This window comes from Fringilla coelebs (assembly GCF_963513975.1).
Source record: "Fringilla coelebs genome assembly, chromosome: 5".
NCBI lineage: Eukaryota > Metazoa > Chordata > Aves > Passeriformes > Fringillidae > Fringilla > Fringilla coelebs.
In genome coordinates this window covers 19,936,469-19,953,806 of record NC_140033.1, presented here as the reverse complement: position 1 = coordinate 19,953,806, position 17,338 = coordinate 19,936,469, and the positions used below count along the sequence as shown (strand labels likewise).

Here is a 17,338-nt window from a genome sequence, read left to right as displayed (position 1 = left end):
CTGAAATTAAAGACTACACGAAGATGGACAGAACTTGACTCAATTTTAGTTTTATAAATGTGTATAATAAACACAGTAACAGGTGATAATACATAAATTAGAAACTATTTCAATAATACAGTGTCTATTATTATATTTTCTTGAAACAAATACGGGGCAAGTTTATGGGCAGTAGTTTTCTAAAATTCGCACCTGTAATGATCTGGGTTTCGGATACATTACCCAAAAGTGCAGGTTTGTATCAGGCTATTAATTGAATGTGATGACACCTGTTCCATCACTGTCTACCGTGAACTGGGAAATCTAGTAGAGAAAAGCGCGGAAAAAAGCCGTCAATAATCGGAGAAGCTGTGTACACGCCCCGGCCCGCCTCGGAGGGGCAGGAGAGGCATCAGCGCCCGGACGCGTCACTCTGCGGAAATGGAGGAGTCCCCCTTCGCTCCAGGCTCTTTCTTTATATTTCATTATGCCAGAGGATGCCACACAGCCCGGGGCTGGGGGTTGTTTCGCTCTTGGGTCAGTTCCACGCTAAAACCCCTCTTGCAGTTACACTCCCCGCAGCTCCGCAGCACCTCCCGAACCGCGCCTCAAACCGCGCCTCGAACCGCGCTCGGCACGCCCGTGGCCGGGGCAGGGCCGCGCTCGGCGCTCCCACAGCCGGGCCCGGGGCGGGGCTGCGCTCGGCGCGCCCACGGCCGGGCCCGGGATGCGCCGCCTCCCCGGCCTGCCGTCCGGCCTCCCCGGCTTCGGAAGGCGTCGGCCGGGCGCGGGGCTGCGCTGGTTCCCTCCGAGGCTGCCGGGCTGCGCGGGAGGCAAGCGAAGCGCGCCCGGGGCCCAGGGTACGCGGCCGTCAGTGCGCTCGCATCCGCTCTCTTCCCGTCCGCTTCTTTATCTCTCTTCAGCGTCTCTCGGGGGTTTGTGAGAAACCGGTGAAGTTCTAAACCAGACAGATCCCTGTAACTGTTGTGTGCGTGGTGTATGAAACCCTGTTGTTCCTACTTTGTGGCTTTGTAGCTCAAGTTCTCGCCCGCGGCCCGCCGCCCAGGTAAGAGTGTGTGCGAGGGAGGGAGGAGGCGGCCCGGGCTCGGAGCCTCCGCCGCTTGCACGGGGCGTGCGGGAGCTGGGTGGGCCCCGCGCCAGGAGTGCCAGCGCCCAGCTCTCGAGCACTCGGTCACTGTGAATCCTGTCCCGCACCCTGTTTCGGTGGGTGCACTTTTGTCAGAATCTGAGTCCTTAAGGTTTTCCTTTGATTTCGTTCTGTAAGTTCTGTAAGTACAAAGTCTAAAGTACAAAGCTGTCATGCAGGCAGGTATGCTCCGTACTTATATTCTCATCATCTAGTGTAACAGTAACTGGTTTAATTTTCTTCTGCTATGAAATATGTGTCCTGCTGTTTTTTGTTCTGCTCAGTTGTAGCAATGGCTTCAGGAACAGCGCTGATTTATGATGAGGAGATGACCACTCACAAACTACTTTGGAGTGAGTAAGTCACTGCTGTTATTTTTATTAATGGATGTCCTTTTCCTTGTCCCCGTCCCTATTAATGGATGATTAATACTCATGAGAGCAGTACCAAATAAATGCATGTTCTGTAAATGTAATAAGAAGTATCTGGTGGTGCTTCCTGTCATTCCAAGTAACAAGGAAGTCTTTCCTCTAAGAGGAAAAAAATATTTTATTCACAATTTGTATCTAGATATTGTAAAGATTATCTGAAACTGGATTTGAGAAGCTGAAGGCATCCAGTCTGGGAGGCCTTAACATGAGTTGTTAGGATGAGGCGTCTGAGTACCCCCTAAATAATGTGTTTTAAGCTAATTAAATTGTTTATAAAAGTAAAGTATCATTGACGTTGGAAAAGTGTGTAGATATACTCACTCAGCTGAAACATGTCAATTACATTCAGTTAGAAGTTGGTATATTAGTTAAATTTGCATAAATTAGAGGAGTTCCTTTGCAGTGCTCAGAGTAACAATCCATTGTTGTCTTCTCTACCACACCTGCTTCTCCTCTGTTCACCTTCTTTGTAACCTGCAGCTTTTAATTGCAGCATTTCTGTGTCTGTAGTTAAGCATTGCAACTTTTTACCAGTGAGAGAAGAAACAATTGTATTGTTTGGGTTTTTTTTAAGATTCGTTTTTGCTTACATATTTTAGAATCAATTTCTGACTCAGTTCTGAAATAGAAAATACTTAAAGATTTTTTTCCATTTTTACTCTCATTTATCCCTCTTGGAGGGTAATGAATTTTCTTAAAATGGGGAGTTAAAAGCTAGGATTTTTGAAGTATATTAGTTACCTGTGCTGGTATAGTATTACAGTAATATAATTATTGTTTATTTTTAGTCCCATTTGTGATATTGAAGTGCCAGAAAGACTTTCATCCTCCTATGAGCAGCTTAAAAGTTACCATCTTGTGGAAAGGTGTGTCCATGTGCCCACCAGAGAAGGAAGCGAGGAGGAGATCCTGTTGGTTCACAGGTCTGAAGCTTAACTTTCATTCAGATTAATTCAATGAAACAGCAGATCTCATACTTCCAGATTATATTTTGATGCGTTTGAAAAGAGTGTTCCAAAATGCAATGGCCTCCATTAATTTCAATGGAAAATGTGTCACAATGTTGAGTATGGCATAGGTGCTGAATTATGAATCTGCTATTCCACTAAATCTGCATTCTCACTCTGTGGAGTCTTAAGCAATGAATGCTGATTTATACATAGGAATGCAAGTAAACTTCTAAAAAATATTTATAGTTGCTTACTTAAGTGTTGTGTTAATCTCTTTCCCTTGCAGTTTAGAGCACTTGGAAGTGGCAAAAAGCACTCAGACAATGAATGAGGACGAGCTGAAAAGGGTCTCTGAAAATTATGATGCATTTTTCTTTCATCCGGTGTGTAAGTTAAACTGCTTCCTCTATTGGGAGTTACAACTATTTGTGTTACTGCACCTGAGTGGCATTTTCTAAGAAGGGGAAGATTAAAAATACTTTTTTTGCTACTGATGTAGTCTCACATTTATTTATGATAGTGTAATTTTCTGTTTCTAGTTTAGTATAATGCTGTAATTTAAATTGTTCAAGTGTCCTGTCATCTATTTTGTAATTGTATCATACCAGTATAATGCACTACTCAAATTTTAGCTCTATTTTTGTCACTTAATGTCACTGTAGACCATTAATGACCTGCAAATCACATTTTGGTAACAATTGCTCTTAAATGTTGTTCCATGAAATGGAGATGAAGTCTTCTGTGCTATGCTTCTGTAGGGTTTCATTCCTTATTTTCAAAGATGCCATGTTATTCTACTCAATGCATCCATCTCACATGTTTGACTGCTCCACAAAGAGCATCCTTATAAAGATTATAGTGATCACTGGTAATCATAGGGAAAAGCACACTGGAGCCTGTGTTGTAAAGTTCTGTTTCAGCTATCTTTGTATAGCTTCAGTGGGGTACAATTATGCCAGGACAGTGTGCTGTTGGGATGCTAAAGCATTCATGGGTGCCTTGTTTAAGCTGATGAGTTTCTCTTTCTCAGAGCACTTACCGCTGTGCCAGACTAGCAGTTGGAGCAGCTTTGCAGCTGGTGGATGCTGTGATGGCAGGAAAAGTGCGCAATGGAATGGCGTTAGTCAGGTAAGAAAATACGTGAGGAAATTTTCACTTAGCAAAATTTCTTCTGTTGTGAATAATTTATAAAATTTTGGTTCAGACCTCCAGGTCACCACAGCCAGAGAAATGCAGCTAACGGGTTCTGTTTGTTCAACAATGTGGCTATTGCAGCAGAATATGCAAAAATGAAATATGGTCTACAGAGGTAAGTGCTTGGTTGACTCTAGAGAAGCTTTTCATATGTAAACAACAGTTTGACTTTGTGCTAGTTTAGATTAATGTCTAGAGCTTTCTGGGTGTCCTGTTCCTTTTGGTTCATGGTTTTTCATTTATACCTTCTGTAGATTAAGATGCTGTGGCTCTTCCTCTGAATGTTTTCTTTTACTGATCTGTACAGAATCCTAATTGTTGACTGGGATGTGCACCACGGGCAAGGAACTCAATATATATTTGAAGAAGATCCAAGGTTTGGAGGATTTTTTTTCTTCTTTAATGTCAGCTGTTTAAAGATTGCTTGCCTTTCTAGAGAATAAGATTTCTTAAAGTTCTAAAACTAGAATTTGTGAGACATTCGCCTTGCTATTTTAGTCACTCTGTTTTTCATTTGTTACAAAATAGAAGTAAATATCTAAATCAAAATAAAATGTAAATCTGTTCTACTTTAAAGAATAACAAAATAAGCAATATGATTACTTGGTTTGCCACTACTCAGGTAGTACATCTGTTCTCTGTTCATGAATCTCTCAGTTAAAGTCTTTAAGTAGTAGTTGGATAAAATATGTGAGGTTTTTTTTTTTTTTGAAAAGTGACATAAGTAGTTTCTAGAAACAAGCCTGCTGTTCTGAAAATTCCTTGTATTTGATCTGTGTAGAGTATATGCTTACACGACATTTTTAGTATGTTAATTTTTAGGTTAATTTTGGCATAGGACCTAACTCTACCAATTTTCCCAGTCTGAGTCCTTTGAGAGCACTAAGGAGAAAGGATAGGATAGTTTTATTTTCTTGCTTTCAGGCAATGCAGTCACCAGGTTTGGGATATAAAGTAATTTTCTGCAATCTTTTTGTCACATTGGATTTCTGGTTTTTTTTATTTTCAGTGTTTTGTACTTTTCATGGCATCGCTATGAACATCAGGAATTCTGGCCATCACTCAAAGAATCCGATTATGATGCTGTGGGTCTGGGAAAAGGAAAAGGTTTTAACATAAATTTGCCTTGGAATAAGGTAAATATTGTTTGCAGCACAACAAAGCAAGTGCAATAGTTTTGTTTCTCATCCTTATGTAACACTTTGTGAGTAAGTGCACTGCTTCACTTGCTTGGCAATTGTCTTACGCGGTGTATATCCTTCCTGTCAGGGGAAGGTCTGCTGGAAAAATATGGCTCAGAATGTGATAATATTTGAAAAATAAAAGGGAGAGAAGAATTTACACGCTCATTTTTACTTGGCTATCTTGCCTAGCCATCAAATCAAAAAGTGTTTCAGGAGATAGTGACATCCATCCTTGTTTAGCAGAGAACTGAAGCTCATTAAGATTAAAAATGCTGGATATTTATGCACTTTACTTAAATAGAGGATTTTTCACTGTACTTCATAAGATTCCCTCATCTTAACTTTTCCTGTCTTTCTCTAAAATCTTGAAGAACCTTAGGAAATTTATCATTCCAACTGCAAAACATGCCTGCCCTGTATTTCTCATATTTTTCAGGTTGGGATGGGAAATTCAGATTATCTTGCTGCGTTTTTCCATGTATTGCTTCCGATGGCTTTTGAGGTAATTTTTTTACTGCCAAAGAGCACTTCTTACGTGTTTCTTAAGAAGGTGCCATTGAATATTTTACAGAAATGCAGTAGTTGCTAGTAGCACAGTTAATACATTTATTCTGCTGGTATGACATTACCTTGATCAACTGAATAGTATTTATGGAATTTTAGCTATTAAATATTCAACACAATCATCTGCAACTTCTCCAGCAGATATAAAAATAGTGTAAAAGGGTAATGTATTCAAGGAGAATCCTTACTTGTGTTCATATTCAAATTGAAATAACAGCTGATCATGGTACAGTTGAAATCCCGTACAAAATTTAAAAGAGGACCTAAAGATGTGCTGCAACTGTCTCTCTTTCATAACAGTTTGATCCTGAACTGGTTATTGTCTCCTCTGGATATGATTCTGGAATTGGTGACCCTGAAGTAAGTAACTCGTGGTCTTTGTGTTGTCAGTCATGAATCTATTAGGAAAATATTCCTACTGTTTTAATGTCCTGTGATTGCTAAGTGAATTTAGCTTTAATCAAGCTAAAAATACATGCTCGAATCTTTAGGCTGACCCAAGTTCATTCAACATTTCAACAAGACATCTAAAGACAGGCTATTCCATATGTGTAATTAATTACTGTGTTGGTTTTTTTCACCTTCCTTAAATGCAGTTGGTTCAGCATTCTGTTTGATATAATGAGAGGCAAGTGTTCTGGTATTCCATCTCAGACTTGGGTACTCCAGCTTGTTTGTTTGGGTTTCTTATCAGTGTTTTTGAATCAAGGTGTCATCAAATTTTTTCTTTGGTTTAGGGTCAGATGAATGCCACTCCTGAGGTTTTTGCCCACCTTACCCATTTCCTGATGCAGTTAGCTAATGGAAAGCTGTGTGTCATCCTAGAGGTAAAGACTTTTGAAATGTACTCCTAGGGGAAAGGTCTTTGTATTAGAGCCATTTAGGGCAAACTAGAAGCTAGGAAGCAAAACTCCTTCACAAAATAATTTCTTATTTTTATCTTTCTTTTGAGTACCAGGAATGCAAAAATGGCTAAGATTTGACAGTGCTCTTACACTATAGAGTTTTGAAACAAAAGAGCCATGTGCTCATCATTCAAAAAAACATGTCTTCCACAAATCTGTTCAGTTCTTGTGAACAGTTATTAGTCTACTGCTCTTGACAGTCCCAAACTCATTGTATTTAGTGAATAGGCTGTATTACTGATGTTTTTACAAGTGTATCGTACTCCAGGAAATTTTGTAAAACCTTTAACATAAATATACTCTTACTTAGTAATGGAACACTTAGAAAATTTCCTCTTTTTTTTTTTTAATTTAATGACTGTATGCAGGCTTTAGGAGCTCTTTTTTGTTCTTCTTTTAAACAATTAAAATGTTTTCTCCTTTTGAAATCTAGACTTTGACCCCCTATTTCTGCTGCATGTTAGAAAAATAGTGGCTTTTCAGGTATATAAATGTGTGGAAATACTGCTGCCAAAAAAGTCTTCAAGAGTGAGCTGAATATTAATTGATTCACTTGGCCTTTTGTTTTGTATGACCCTCCTTCCATCATCCTTTTCAGTAGCAGGTTGTTATGGATATTTTTTTCTATTAGCTAAAGTGCAAGTAAGCATTCACTCCTACCACAGATGGTGTGACTGCTCCATAGGATAGATGGCTTCCTGCAGGTCACCTACCAATCTTAAATCCGTCTTGCTCTCCAAATTCTGCCAAACTATTAGGCAACAATGTCTTAAAAGTGTCAGGCTGTGGGAGATTTCTCTTGAACAGCCATTTTGGAGGATAGTGATAGCATTTGCCTTCTAAGGAATCTTCCACAAGGATTGTTGAAGATGGCATATTGTGATGGGAATGGAGAAGGCTTTTTTTTTTTGTGGCAAAGTAATGACTGATTTCTGAAGTTACCTGAACTGTGACAGAGTGAGTTCAATCATGAGATGCCAGTGACGTTCAGGAGGTGGCCACAAAATTACTGGTTTCATATTGAAAAATCATTGACTTAGATACACTTGTATATCATCTCCTGTTTCTGTAAATACAGATATATTTCAAAAGGATAGTTTATTTTCTACATTGAAATTCAGAGAGATGTTAAAAGTACTTGTCCCTTAGTTGACACAAAATACTTTTTAGGGTGGATACCACTTGAAATCATTGGGTGAATCTGTGTGCATGACTGTAAAAACTTTGCTTGGAGATCCTGTACCTCAAATAACTGGAGAAATGGCACCTTGTCTAAGGTAAGCGCATAAAGAATTTTAGAACAACTAATGTGTTTTTCAAAGAGACTAAAGACATGCATGCTTTGAACATTTTGCTAATGTAAGGTTTTAATATAGTAGTTTATAATATATTGTTTTCTGCTTTGGATAACTTGCATTTTTAAAAAGTCATCCAAGGTAGAGTTTTATATACTTTTGTTTCTGAAATTACTTCAAGCTGTGAGATCTTATAGCATAAAACTCTAAGCCATTTTATCCTTAGGCCTTGTTATCCTATAGAAATCCATCTCACTCGAGGCTGAGATAATCCTGCTGTAATCAAGGTAATACCAGTTATCTACAGCCAGTATTTGGGTATGTGTGCAAGTGCAAGGATTAGTGCTTCAGACCCCAGAGCCGCTTCAGTCACTGTAGTACAGCAATAGCTGGGGGGGCAAACCTTTCTCTCATCAGTGAGAGCTGATCCTATGCAAGCTAGTCTTGATGAATTCTTGTGTTTCTGGAATTTGGAGCATAGAGGCCTGGGCTGCAAAAGCACTTGACTATGTAGAGCTGTACCAAGATAATTAAATTTCAAGTATAACTTCTTTTTAGACAGACTAAGACTGTGTGTACTGTGGTGGAATATGACCTAGTAAAGGATTCTGAACCTTGGGCTTGAATCAGTCCCACATCTAAAGAGTGTTTTTCTCTCTACCTGTCTGCACTATCTCCTCCACATCTCAGTGTTCTGTCCTCCATCTTTTTCCCAGCACAGTAGCTGTTCTGTGCTTTTTCTAGCAGAAATGCTCCTCATGCACTTTAATGGCAGCACCTCCCAGCTGGCTGTGTTAGTTAAAACTCAGAGCTTGGATCAGTCAGGGAAGCAGTGTGGGTATACACTGATTGTGGGCTCAGTTTCATTTGGTAAACTAATGGAGCAAAACTGGTTATTTTGCTCTTAGCACATCCCATAACCCCTCTGTGTCCTCTTTTTCTTCTCTACCAATTGTGGTATCTCAGATTGCTGTCATCCTGTGTCATAGAGAGTTGATTACATACTTATCCAACATATCAGTCCAGCTCCTGAACACCTTACAAGTAATCTGCAAGTCTATGGAATTTCTTCTGGATTTAACACAGCCTGAATTATGTTTATATGATAGCTGATGCAATGGGACCTTTTGCCCATTATCACTGCAAATACCAGTGATAATAAAAAGGAGACTTCAACACAAAGAATAGCAGGGGATGTGATTTACTTAGTTCCTGAACAGACTGTCTTGCTTTTCAGTCAGTCTAATTAAATCTTTACATTGTGTAGATAAAATCTCTTGGCAAGACATTGACAGACATTACAAATTTTTCCTGAACTCATACAGGTGTGCTTCCTCCAACAGCAGGGTTGGGATTTCACTCAATGTGTAAATGTGTGTACATGCTGTATGTGCTCTTCACTTTTCTTTTTGGACTATCCAGTCTCTTCAAGGAATGTGCATATTGTTCTGTTTGGGATTCTTGGAAGAAATCAAAGTTTGTTCATTTTCAGTTGGATTTTTTGGTTAAGTTATGATTCCGCTTATGATTTTCATTGTTGCTAATACTGTTAATCTGGTTTATTTTTTAGTGCTGTTGAATCTATTCAAAATGTGAGAGCAGCACATAAACCGTACTGGAAATGGTTGGCTTATGAAGGTAGTTTCTCTTCATTCAAGCAAATATTATTGATAAATGAATTTATACAGAAATTGAAAATTACTAAAATTAATACCAGTGGTCTAAACGAATTGAACAAGCAGTTATTCATCAAGTGACTGATGAAGCAGTATGGGGCTTCAGCTGGTCTGAGAAAAACTCTCTGAAGCTGACAAACATCATGCCAAAAAAGTAGCACTTTGATATCTTTGTTTGAGGATGCTGTTTTCTTTGTCAAAAATAGGGGCATAAGCTTCATTACATTATATGACCTTTCACTAGATGAAAACAAATGTAAAGAAATAACATTGGTGTCAGGAAACATTGTAGCTAGTGCATGGGAATAAATATGCATTCTATGAATACTGATGTATTCTATTTGTGAATAAATATATCCAAATATTAACACATTACTTAGAAACTAATACCTGTGAAACCCATCTTTCTTTTTCTCTAGATACATCATTTGTACAAAATTTGAGCACCAAATCACACTTAAAGAAGGCTAATTCAAATCCCTCCACAGAAGATGAATCTCAGATAACTAACAACAACAACACTGCCAAAGTAGAAAAGTTTTTGGAATTGCACATGCAAAATATTCTATTTCCAGTGCCTCCCATCAAAACAGCAACAACTGGCTCTGAAGGTTCAGAACATTTGCTTCCTGAACATGTTCAGCTGGTGAAGGAAATGGACAAAACAGAAATAAAAGCTCTTGTCAGGTTGGTCCTGTTTATTTTATTTTCCACAGAGGATGAGAGGTCTCTGTCCAGAATGTCATCTAGGTCTGTGTCTGCCATGGTCATCTTTTTGGCCTTAATCTACTCAGTTACAGCCAGAATTTCTTCCTTTATAAATAAAGACATTTGTGTGGTATAGCACTCATAGCCTGAAATCCTTTGAAGAAATAATCAGAATAGTTTTTCTCTATAACTTTTTCAATAGAGATAGGACAGCTAATACAAATGTATTAATTTAGAAAGAGATTTTGCTAGGAAGCTCTCTTAAAGCTCTGTACTCACTTTTAGATGGAAAAAATACCAAACTGCTCTGATTTGAGAAATGCAGTGTTTGGTCTTGTCTTCATCTAATTTTGACAGGACTGTTTCCTGAATATCATCAGACATTTTTGTTTTCTTTCCAGTGTAGAATGGAGACAGGTTTAGGGAGATGAAGACTGTCAGGCACTGGTGTTGTCATCTTCCTGCTAGAGCAGGTTTCTGAGAATCAATGTGTAGCACTTGTACAAAATTTACTTCATTAATACTAACTGCAAAGCACTTTATCGGTGTCCTCTTTGAAGACACTATTGCCTCTAACCTAGTTTTTCTTCATATAATTTATTTTACAGTGCCTTTTATGCAGACCTTGTGAAAGAGGACAAAACTTTGCTCTCTCTTGGCAGTATGTTTGTGATCCTAGATAAAATACTTAAGAAGGAGGTAATAATATACTGCCTTGGTCTTGAGGGTGGGGGTGGAGTGGGATTCCTCTGATTTTTTGCTTCTACTATATTGTTACCCAGATACTAGTTATTATTTACCTCCCAAGTCCATAATCTCAGCTACAATGTGTTTGGCTGTGAGAGTGAGCATGCAAGATGAGAAAAGGACTATTTAGGCATAGTTGTTAGCTCCAGTCCAGCTTTCTAATCATCTTTGGGCAACTCATTGTCCAGGCTTTCTGTAAGTAGTCACATAATATGAGTCCCTAAGAGCCTATTCACTGCTCTCAGACTTATGGGGGAGCCAAGCATTACGTCTTCCAGTTAAGGGGAGCAGAGGTTGCTGTATCAAGCACCAGTAAGCAACAGCAGAAATCTGAAGAAATGTCAATACTTTCCCTGTCTCAACATGCAAAGTTTACACGGTAAATTTTGACTTACATGTGCATGCACACACATACTCTTTAGTGTGTTTTCAACAGCTCTGCTGTATGCTCTCATTCTGAACAGAGTAATTCTAGTTCAGTGTTTTGATTCTTGCAGAGTTAGGAATTAAGAGAGGGCAGGCTTAGAGGCTGCATCTTCATATTTATGTGAAAAAACTTGGATGAGCATAGAAGAAGAACTGAAAACAAGTTAAAAATATTACATCATAAGTCCTTTGCACTTTGTTTGAGTGCAGAGCTCTCTTTAAGGTACCAGGCCTGCAAGGAAGAGTAACTGCCACAATTGCCTCTTTATTCTAAGACATCTTGCTCTTCGAAGTCACATGTGAAGATCCTGGGGACAAATTTCTGACATTATAAACTGCACACAGCTCCAGGAGAGTCTATAAATAGATTTTAAGAAATGGTTACTGGTAAAAAGAAGTAGAACTTTTAATGTGTTCCAGATTGTAAGTTAACTATTTGTGCTGACAACAAAGAGGAGGAATGAGGAGGGCAAACATATCTTTTTGCTTGGCTGTTATGTAGAGTTCAAAGCACACACCACAAATGCACTGAAGGGTTGACTGAGTAATGCAACAATTGTTTTTTCCAGAAAAGAATAGCTTGCCAAGGTTAAAGGAAGAGTCAGAATATTCAGGAGCAACCTCCTTTTCATAGGGTGTATTTTTCTGTACAGTTTGCAAACTATTCTAGAGACCTAGTAAAAATGGCCTTCCTCTGGAGAAGTTATTTTTACAGTCACCTTCTGGTATAGCACCATACTTTTGAAATAATAGTGCAGTATAGGGCATAATAATCAAATATGGCCTTTCTGTAGAAAATAATTAATATAGCTGTTACACTTTAAAAAATGACATGATCTTTTGCAGCATTGATTCTGAATGAAGCATGTGTTTTGTAGGTGTGCAATGGAATTGCAGCATCACCCACAGCTGCTCTTTCTGCTGCTGTTGCACTAAGACATTCTGTTCGTTTTGGATTTCAAAGGTGATTTTGTATGTTTGCATTTCGAGCCCTTTAACAACATGTTAAAAATCAAATTCTAAGTGTGGCAAATATGATGAATTGCCTGTGAAACCTTGATTTTAAAATAAATAGCGTGCTCACATGCATAGCATTTTCAACATGTAATCCAGGTAACAGTGTATACACCAGCAACAACCTTTTGCCTTTCCAGAGGCAAAAAATTTGTAAGGATGATGGCTGTGCTAGCCTACACTTCCTTTGTCAGATTTCAGTTGGCTTTGCCCTGGGGACAATTTCTTGATTTTTGTTTTTCCTCCCCAGTATTTGGTGGAAGAAATGGGGTTTCCTAGAGCTGTCCTAAATGTGTTTTATTTCTACTTTTAATGGACCAAATTCAGTATACATTATTTTTAATGCTTCTAATCTACACATTAAGTTTTATACAAATTGCACTAACTGAAAAAAAAATTAATTGTAAATATATGTAAATTTTTGTTTCCTGCAGAGTGCTTTGTGTATTTGTTGGAGACATGCAGACGATACCCAACACAGAAGATGGGTGAGGCCTCCCTTTACATTAGGGGGTAAAGTCCCAAGGACTTTCTGAATGTTCAAAGGTGTCTGTATGTGTGATGAAATCTGTACTAAGGAACCAGTCATGAGCTGACATTTATGAAGTTTAGCTTGAGACATAATACAAAACATCCCCAAATATATCTTCAAAGAAAAATTGTCTCTAAATGCTATTTCATGCATTTGGTGGTAGGTTTAAAGTATAATCCTTCTGTGTTAATTGAAATTTAGATTGTTATTGAAAATACAACATAATAAATAAAGCAATTGTTAATTAAATAGGAGACCTATCTCCTCTTCAGAAGGCACATATTGCTGATGCAGGGTTCCTTATTGAAAGTCTTCTTTACTTACCCATAATTTTTTTCTACCTCCACTTTTTCTTAAAGTAATTTGCCAATAGTCTTTAATCATCTCTTTAAAAATTCCATAAAAAGGATTTCAGTTTTAATTGTTTACATTTTGGAATGTACTAATGCAAATAGTTATTTGCTCCTGAATTATGAATTAGCATTTAGAGAATGATGAAAAGAATATCCCATTGGAAAATTATTGGTTAAATACTCAAGTGGGGTTTTTGTTTACAGAAAAATGCTTGTCATAAACATCTGTGAGAAAGAACAGTCTAGGAAGACCAGCTCCAAACACTATATTTTTCTAAACTGGAAAGAGGTAAGATTCACTTTATAGAAACGACATAGGAAAAAAAAATTTTTAACAGAAATAATAGAATATATTTAGAAATTTATAAAATTACATTGAGAATTGCCCCCCTTACTCCACTTTGGACCTTTGAAATTTTTTCCTTTTTTTGGCCTTGACATGTTACTACTCCTTCCCAGAGCTTTAGAGTGTATTAGAATGCATAGGTTTAAGGAAACATTCCATAGTTACTGCAGTTCATCTTCAGCAAGGCAGAGTTACACTGCAAAGACACTAAGGAAAAGATGAATAATCCTGTGTGTTTAATATAAAAATTGCTGGGAAAATAGATCAGTATCCTGTTTCCTAGGCCAATCAAAAGCTTTATGAGAGTCACCTTTCTGTTTTGTTTTATATCTGGAAATTTGGGGCTTTACATTTGTGTTAACCAATTTGTTGTTGTTGTTAAAGGATGCTGGAGGAAATGATTTCTTTTCTGCTGTACTTGGATTCATTCTTCCTATAGCATATAGTTATCAACCAAACCTAACAGTAATAGCTGTTGGACCAAACAGGAACCTTGGAATAAGTGGGATTTCTCTGCTTGTTGCTTTACTACGAGGACTAGCTGAGTCTCGAGTTTTTGCTGTCATTGAGGTAAGAAGTGGTGCTAAGCCATGGCACTGCAAAGTGTCTGTCAAATACACTGGTATGAACTGCTTCAAGCCTCCCAGTAGAAAATACTGGCTGTATTTATGCTGTCTTTGGTACCCCTGAGCTCACAGCACAAGGTTCTGTCTGTCCTGAGAACAAGAAAAGGCACAGTTGCACACTGAGCTGCAGGCAGCTGTCGCAGCCTGCACAGTGGAGAAGCCCATGGTTATGTGTGTGGACCATAGGTGTTCTGTCAGTTTGCCACAACTTCCATTTTTATCTGGGATCCACAGCTCAGTTGTCTCCTGAAAAGAGGCACTTCCTGTCTGTTAAATCATCTAGCCTCTTTCCATCAAATGTGATTGAAAGCAGCCTGCTGTTCTGTTCATAACAGGCCACTAAATTTCCTCTCCTCTCCCTGGCACTGTGCGTTGTCACACACAACTTCCAGCCTGAAGAACACAAATCAGAAGGGCACATATCCTTCAAGTGAACTTTGTTGGGATAATACATAATTGAGGGCCAGAGTACCCCAGCTTTGTGTTTCAGGTAGAGAGCATGGGAAGGAAAATATAAAATATAGGGACTTTTCCCAGTCCTTTTTCCATATGCTACCACTTTAAGGATGCTTAAATTTAGGAGTTGGAGGCTGTATCCAGAGCAGTGATCAGTGTCAGTGAGTGTATCTTCCATGAATTTATCTAATCACATAAAGAACTCAATTTCCACTCTTGGCCTCTCCAGCATCCTGTGATTGTGAGTAACACAGTTTATCTGTGTGATCTATGAAACAGTAACTTTGATTACTTTTGTGCCTTCTAGTTCTTCTTCAATGAGAAACAACAAAAAATTGTGCATGTGTGCTTATTCTAATCTGTTCCCCAGCAAGTACCCAATTAAAGCCATGCTATTCACTAAGCTGCCAATTAAGTGGATTTTTGACATAATTTATTCTGTAGTTTTCTCAAATGTTGTTTAATTTACAATGCTGATACATAAATTGGCTATGCTAAAATAATTTGTACATTGATATGCAGTATCCAAAAATAATGTATTTGCACACTACTAATTAGGAGTGTAAATGGAAAGAATTACTGATATTCTGAAGTATAAAATCAGACAATAAAAGGATATTAGGCATACATGTTAAAAAAATGATTGATACTTTTATCAGGTAGCTCTGTAACAGGATCATGATTTTCCAATGCGTGTGCATGGCTTTTTAGAGTACTTGAAAAAATGCTTCTATCTCTTAAAAACAAAATAGTGTTACAGTCTTCCAAATATAATCTTCATAGAGCATCAACATTTCAAATCCAATTTCTGCAAGGAAATGATATGATTTAGACTGTTAGCAGTCAAAAAGAGTAAATTTCTTGAATAAGCAAAACACATTACTATTTTCCTCTCATAGAAAGTAAATGATGCATGAAGTAAGCAAGCTCCATGCTCCCCTTAACCTCATGATATTTTGTCCTTAACCCAGCATTATTTCTTTTCAGTGATAAAGGGAAAAGTGAGATTTTCTCCATTTGAAAGAAACAAGTTTTACAACAGATGAAAATTAATTTACATTTTTCAGAAAAAACCTCAATTTCAACACATTTTTATTTGAAAATGGGAGTTGCTCATTCCTGCTACTAATGCTAGCAATAGAATTACAAAAGCTTGTTTTAAAATATTTCATGTATCACTGAAGCAAAGAGTGCTTTGTTCACAGGGGTATTTTTTCTTCCTAATTAGGACACAGACATAAATTTAATGCAAAGTGTAGCCAAAGCATTAGTGGGTGCTTCTACACCTCCCTTTGGAATTTATGTACCTCCTACCCAAGAAAAAGTAAATAAAATAAAAGCATTAAGAGACCAGTTTCAGCAGGAATGGAAAATGCTTCAGTGTTCAGGTAAGTTGTCTGATTTTATCTTTAACTCTTATAAAACTGTAAGTTCCTGAAAATATGATATAAAAATACAGCTGAGTCCTGTATGTCAGTGGGACCAGATTGATCTGGTGAAATGTGAAATTCTGAATGTTTCTAGTGGTGAAACCCTGAATGCTTCTAATTCTGCCACTTGAGCTGGAAAGCATCACATTTCATAGCATAGCAACTGTACCCTTGCGACTTAGAATACTGTTACTCCAAAATTTTGGAATGAAATTACCAAAATATGTGCTTAAAAAATGGGCAGCAAGATGTGCCCTGGCTCTGATTTACTAATGTGTTTTCTGAATATAGTGCCAAACCAGATGATATTTTTAAATGTTTAACTTGTCCACGAATAACTCAATAATGATTAGTCATGCTGCAAGTACAGTTACAAAGAGCTGAAATTAGGCACTGCATTTGTAGAGGAATCAGGCCAGGCAGGTATGTGTGTTTTCAAGTATACTTGTCTAGAAATATTTCTTTGCTGAATGATTTCTGTTTTTCAACAAAGTAATTATCCAGGTGGGTATCTCTTTCTTTCAAAAGCAATGCCCAATACCAGGGGTCTGGTTCCAATAAAAATATTCTTGTGGGGTCAGGAATTGTGTTATGAACTTGGTTAATAAGTGGTTTTCTTACTGCTGTTCTTTTTTCAGTGAAGGATGGGATCTCCAGAAATTGATTTCACTTCAGAATCATTTTACAAAGAAGGAGAAAAGGAAAATATGAGGACTTCACTCTACCCTCTTTTCAAGCATAAATTGTCAGTATAACAAATAACTCCAAATCTCCAGAGACTTAGTAGTGACCTAAAGCCACATCATGTAAATTCTCAAAATTCAACAAACATCCCAAGGCAATAGCCATGATATGCCTTGTTTCGTAGTATTCCAGGTATTATTTAGGGATCATTTTCAAGAGCACTTTTTTGTTATTGTGACTTCAATAATTTGACCTTTTGATTTCAGGCACTTCAGATGATGTTTATACTAGTGTTCCTACTGGGTTCAACTATATATCATGTGGAATAAATAAATCTGTCTTTGCAGCTGTCTTTTTTAATTGTTCAGAGTGCTTCCCTTCTCATTTGTTTTAGTTTTCAGATATTGCTGGAGGGGAAATGATACCCATCCTTGACCATTTTGAAATTAAAATCTCTTTCAAAAGAAAATAAAAGCTACGTGAAAGATTTTTCACAAATTGCTGAAAAGCATTAAGATGTTCTGCTTCAGTTTAGAGTTTATTTGAACCGACCTTTGAAGTCCAGAAAGGTACTTAATTGGAAACTGGCCAGTGGCAAATCTTTAGCTTCAGCATTTTTCCTAACAGTTAATTTGTTTCCTGACAGGAGGTTTTGCCATTCTCGCCTCTTACACTGTCTTGCCTAAACGCC

At 37.7% G+C, this 17,338-nt stretch overlaps 1 protein-coding gene across 2 annotated transcripts; it reads left to right on the top strand.

The window, feature by feature from the left end:
• The first annotated feature begins 733 nt into the window (after window positions 1-733).
• Window positions 734-16,907, top strand: HDAC10 (histone deacetylase 10). 2 transcript variants are annotated; one of them, XM_084206079.1, is made up of 21 exons: window positions 734-1,045; window positions 1,411-1,483; window positions 2,346-2,480; window positions 2,794-2,890; window positions 3,538-3,635; window positions 3,712-3,816; window positions 4,009-4,077; window positions 4,711-4,837; window positions 5,322-5,387; window positions 5,750-5,809; window positions 6,187-6,276; window positions 7,525-7,631; window positions 9,220-9,287; window positions 9,745-10,012; window positions 10,642-10,732; window positions 12,085-12,170; window positions 12,655-12,708; window positions 13,310-13,394; window positions 13,836-14,021; window positions 15,762-15,921; window positions 16,602-16,907. In XM_084206079.1, the coding sequence occupies exons 2-21, from the start codon at window positions 1,419-1,421 to the stop codon at window positions 16,625-16,627; spliced, it is 2,043 nt and encodes a 680-aa protein (XP_084062205.1). In that variant the 5' UTR covers window positions 734-1,045; window positions 1,411-1,418; the 3' UTR covers window positions 16,628-16,907. The 2 variants fall into 2 exon arrangements, with proteins under 2 accessions (XP_084062205.1, XP_084062206.1); XM_084206080.1 differs by lacking the exons at window positions 734-1,045; window positions 1,411-1,483 and having other exon boundaries at window positions 2,434-2,480; window positions 2,794-2,894.
• Window positions 16,908-17,338: the final 431 nt, after the last annotated feature.

Coding starts and splice junctions, on each gene's coding strand:
- HDAC10 (XM_084206079.1), top strand. CDS start 1,419: ATGGCTTCAGGAACAGCGCTGATTTATGATGAGGAGATGACCACTCAC. Junction 9,288..9,744: donor GAAATGGTTGGCTTATGAAG/GTAGTTTCTCTT, acceptor CTTTTTCTCTAG/ATACATCATTTGTACAAAAT. Junction 10,733..12,084: donor ATAAAATACTTAAGAAGGAG/GTAATAATATAC, acceptor TGTGTTTTGTAG/GTGTGCAATGGAATTGCAGC.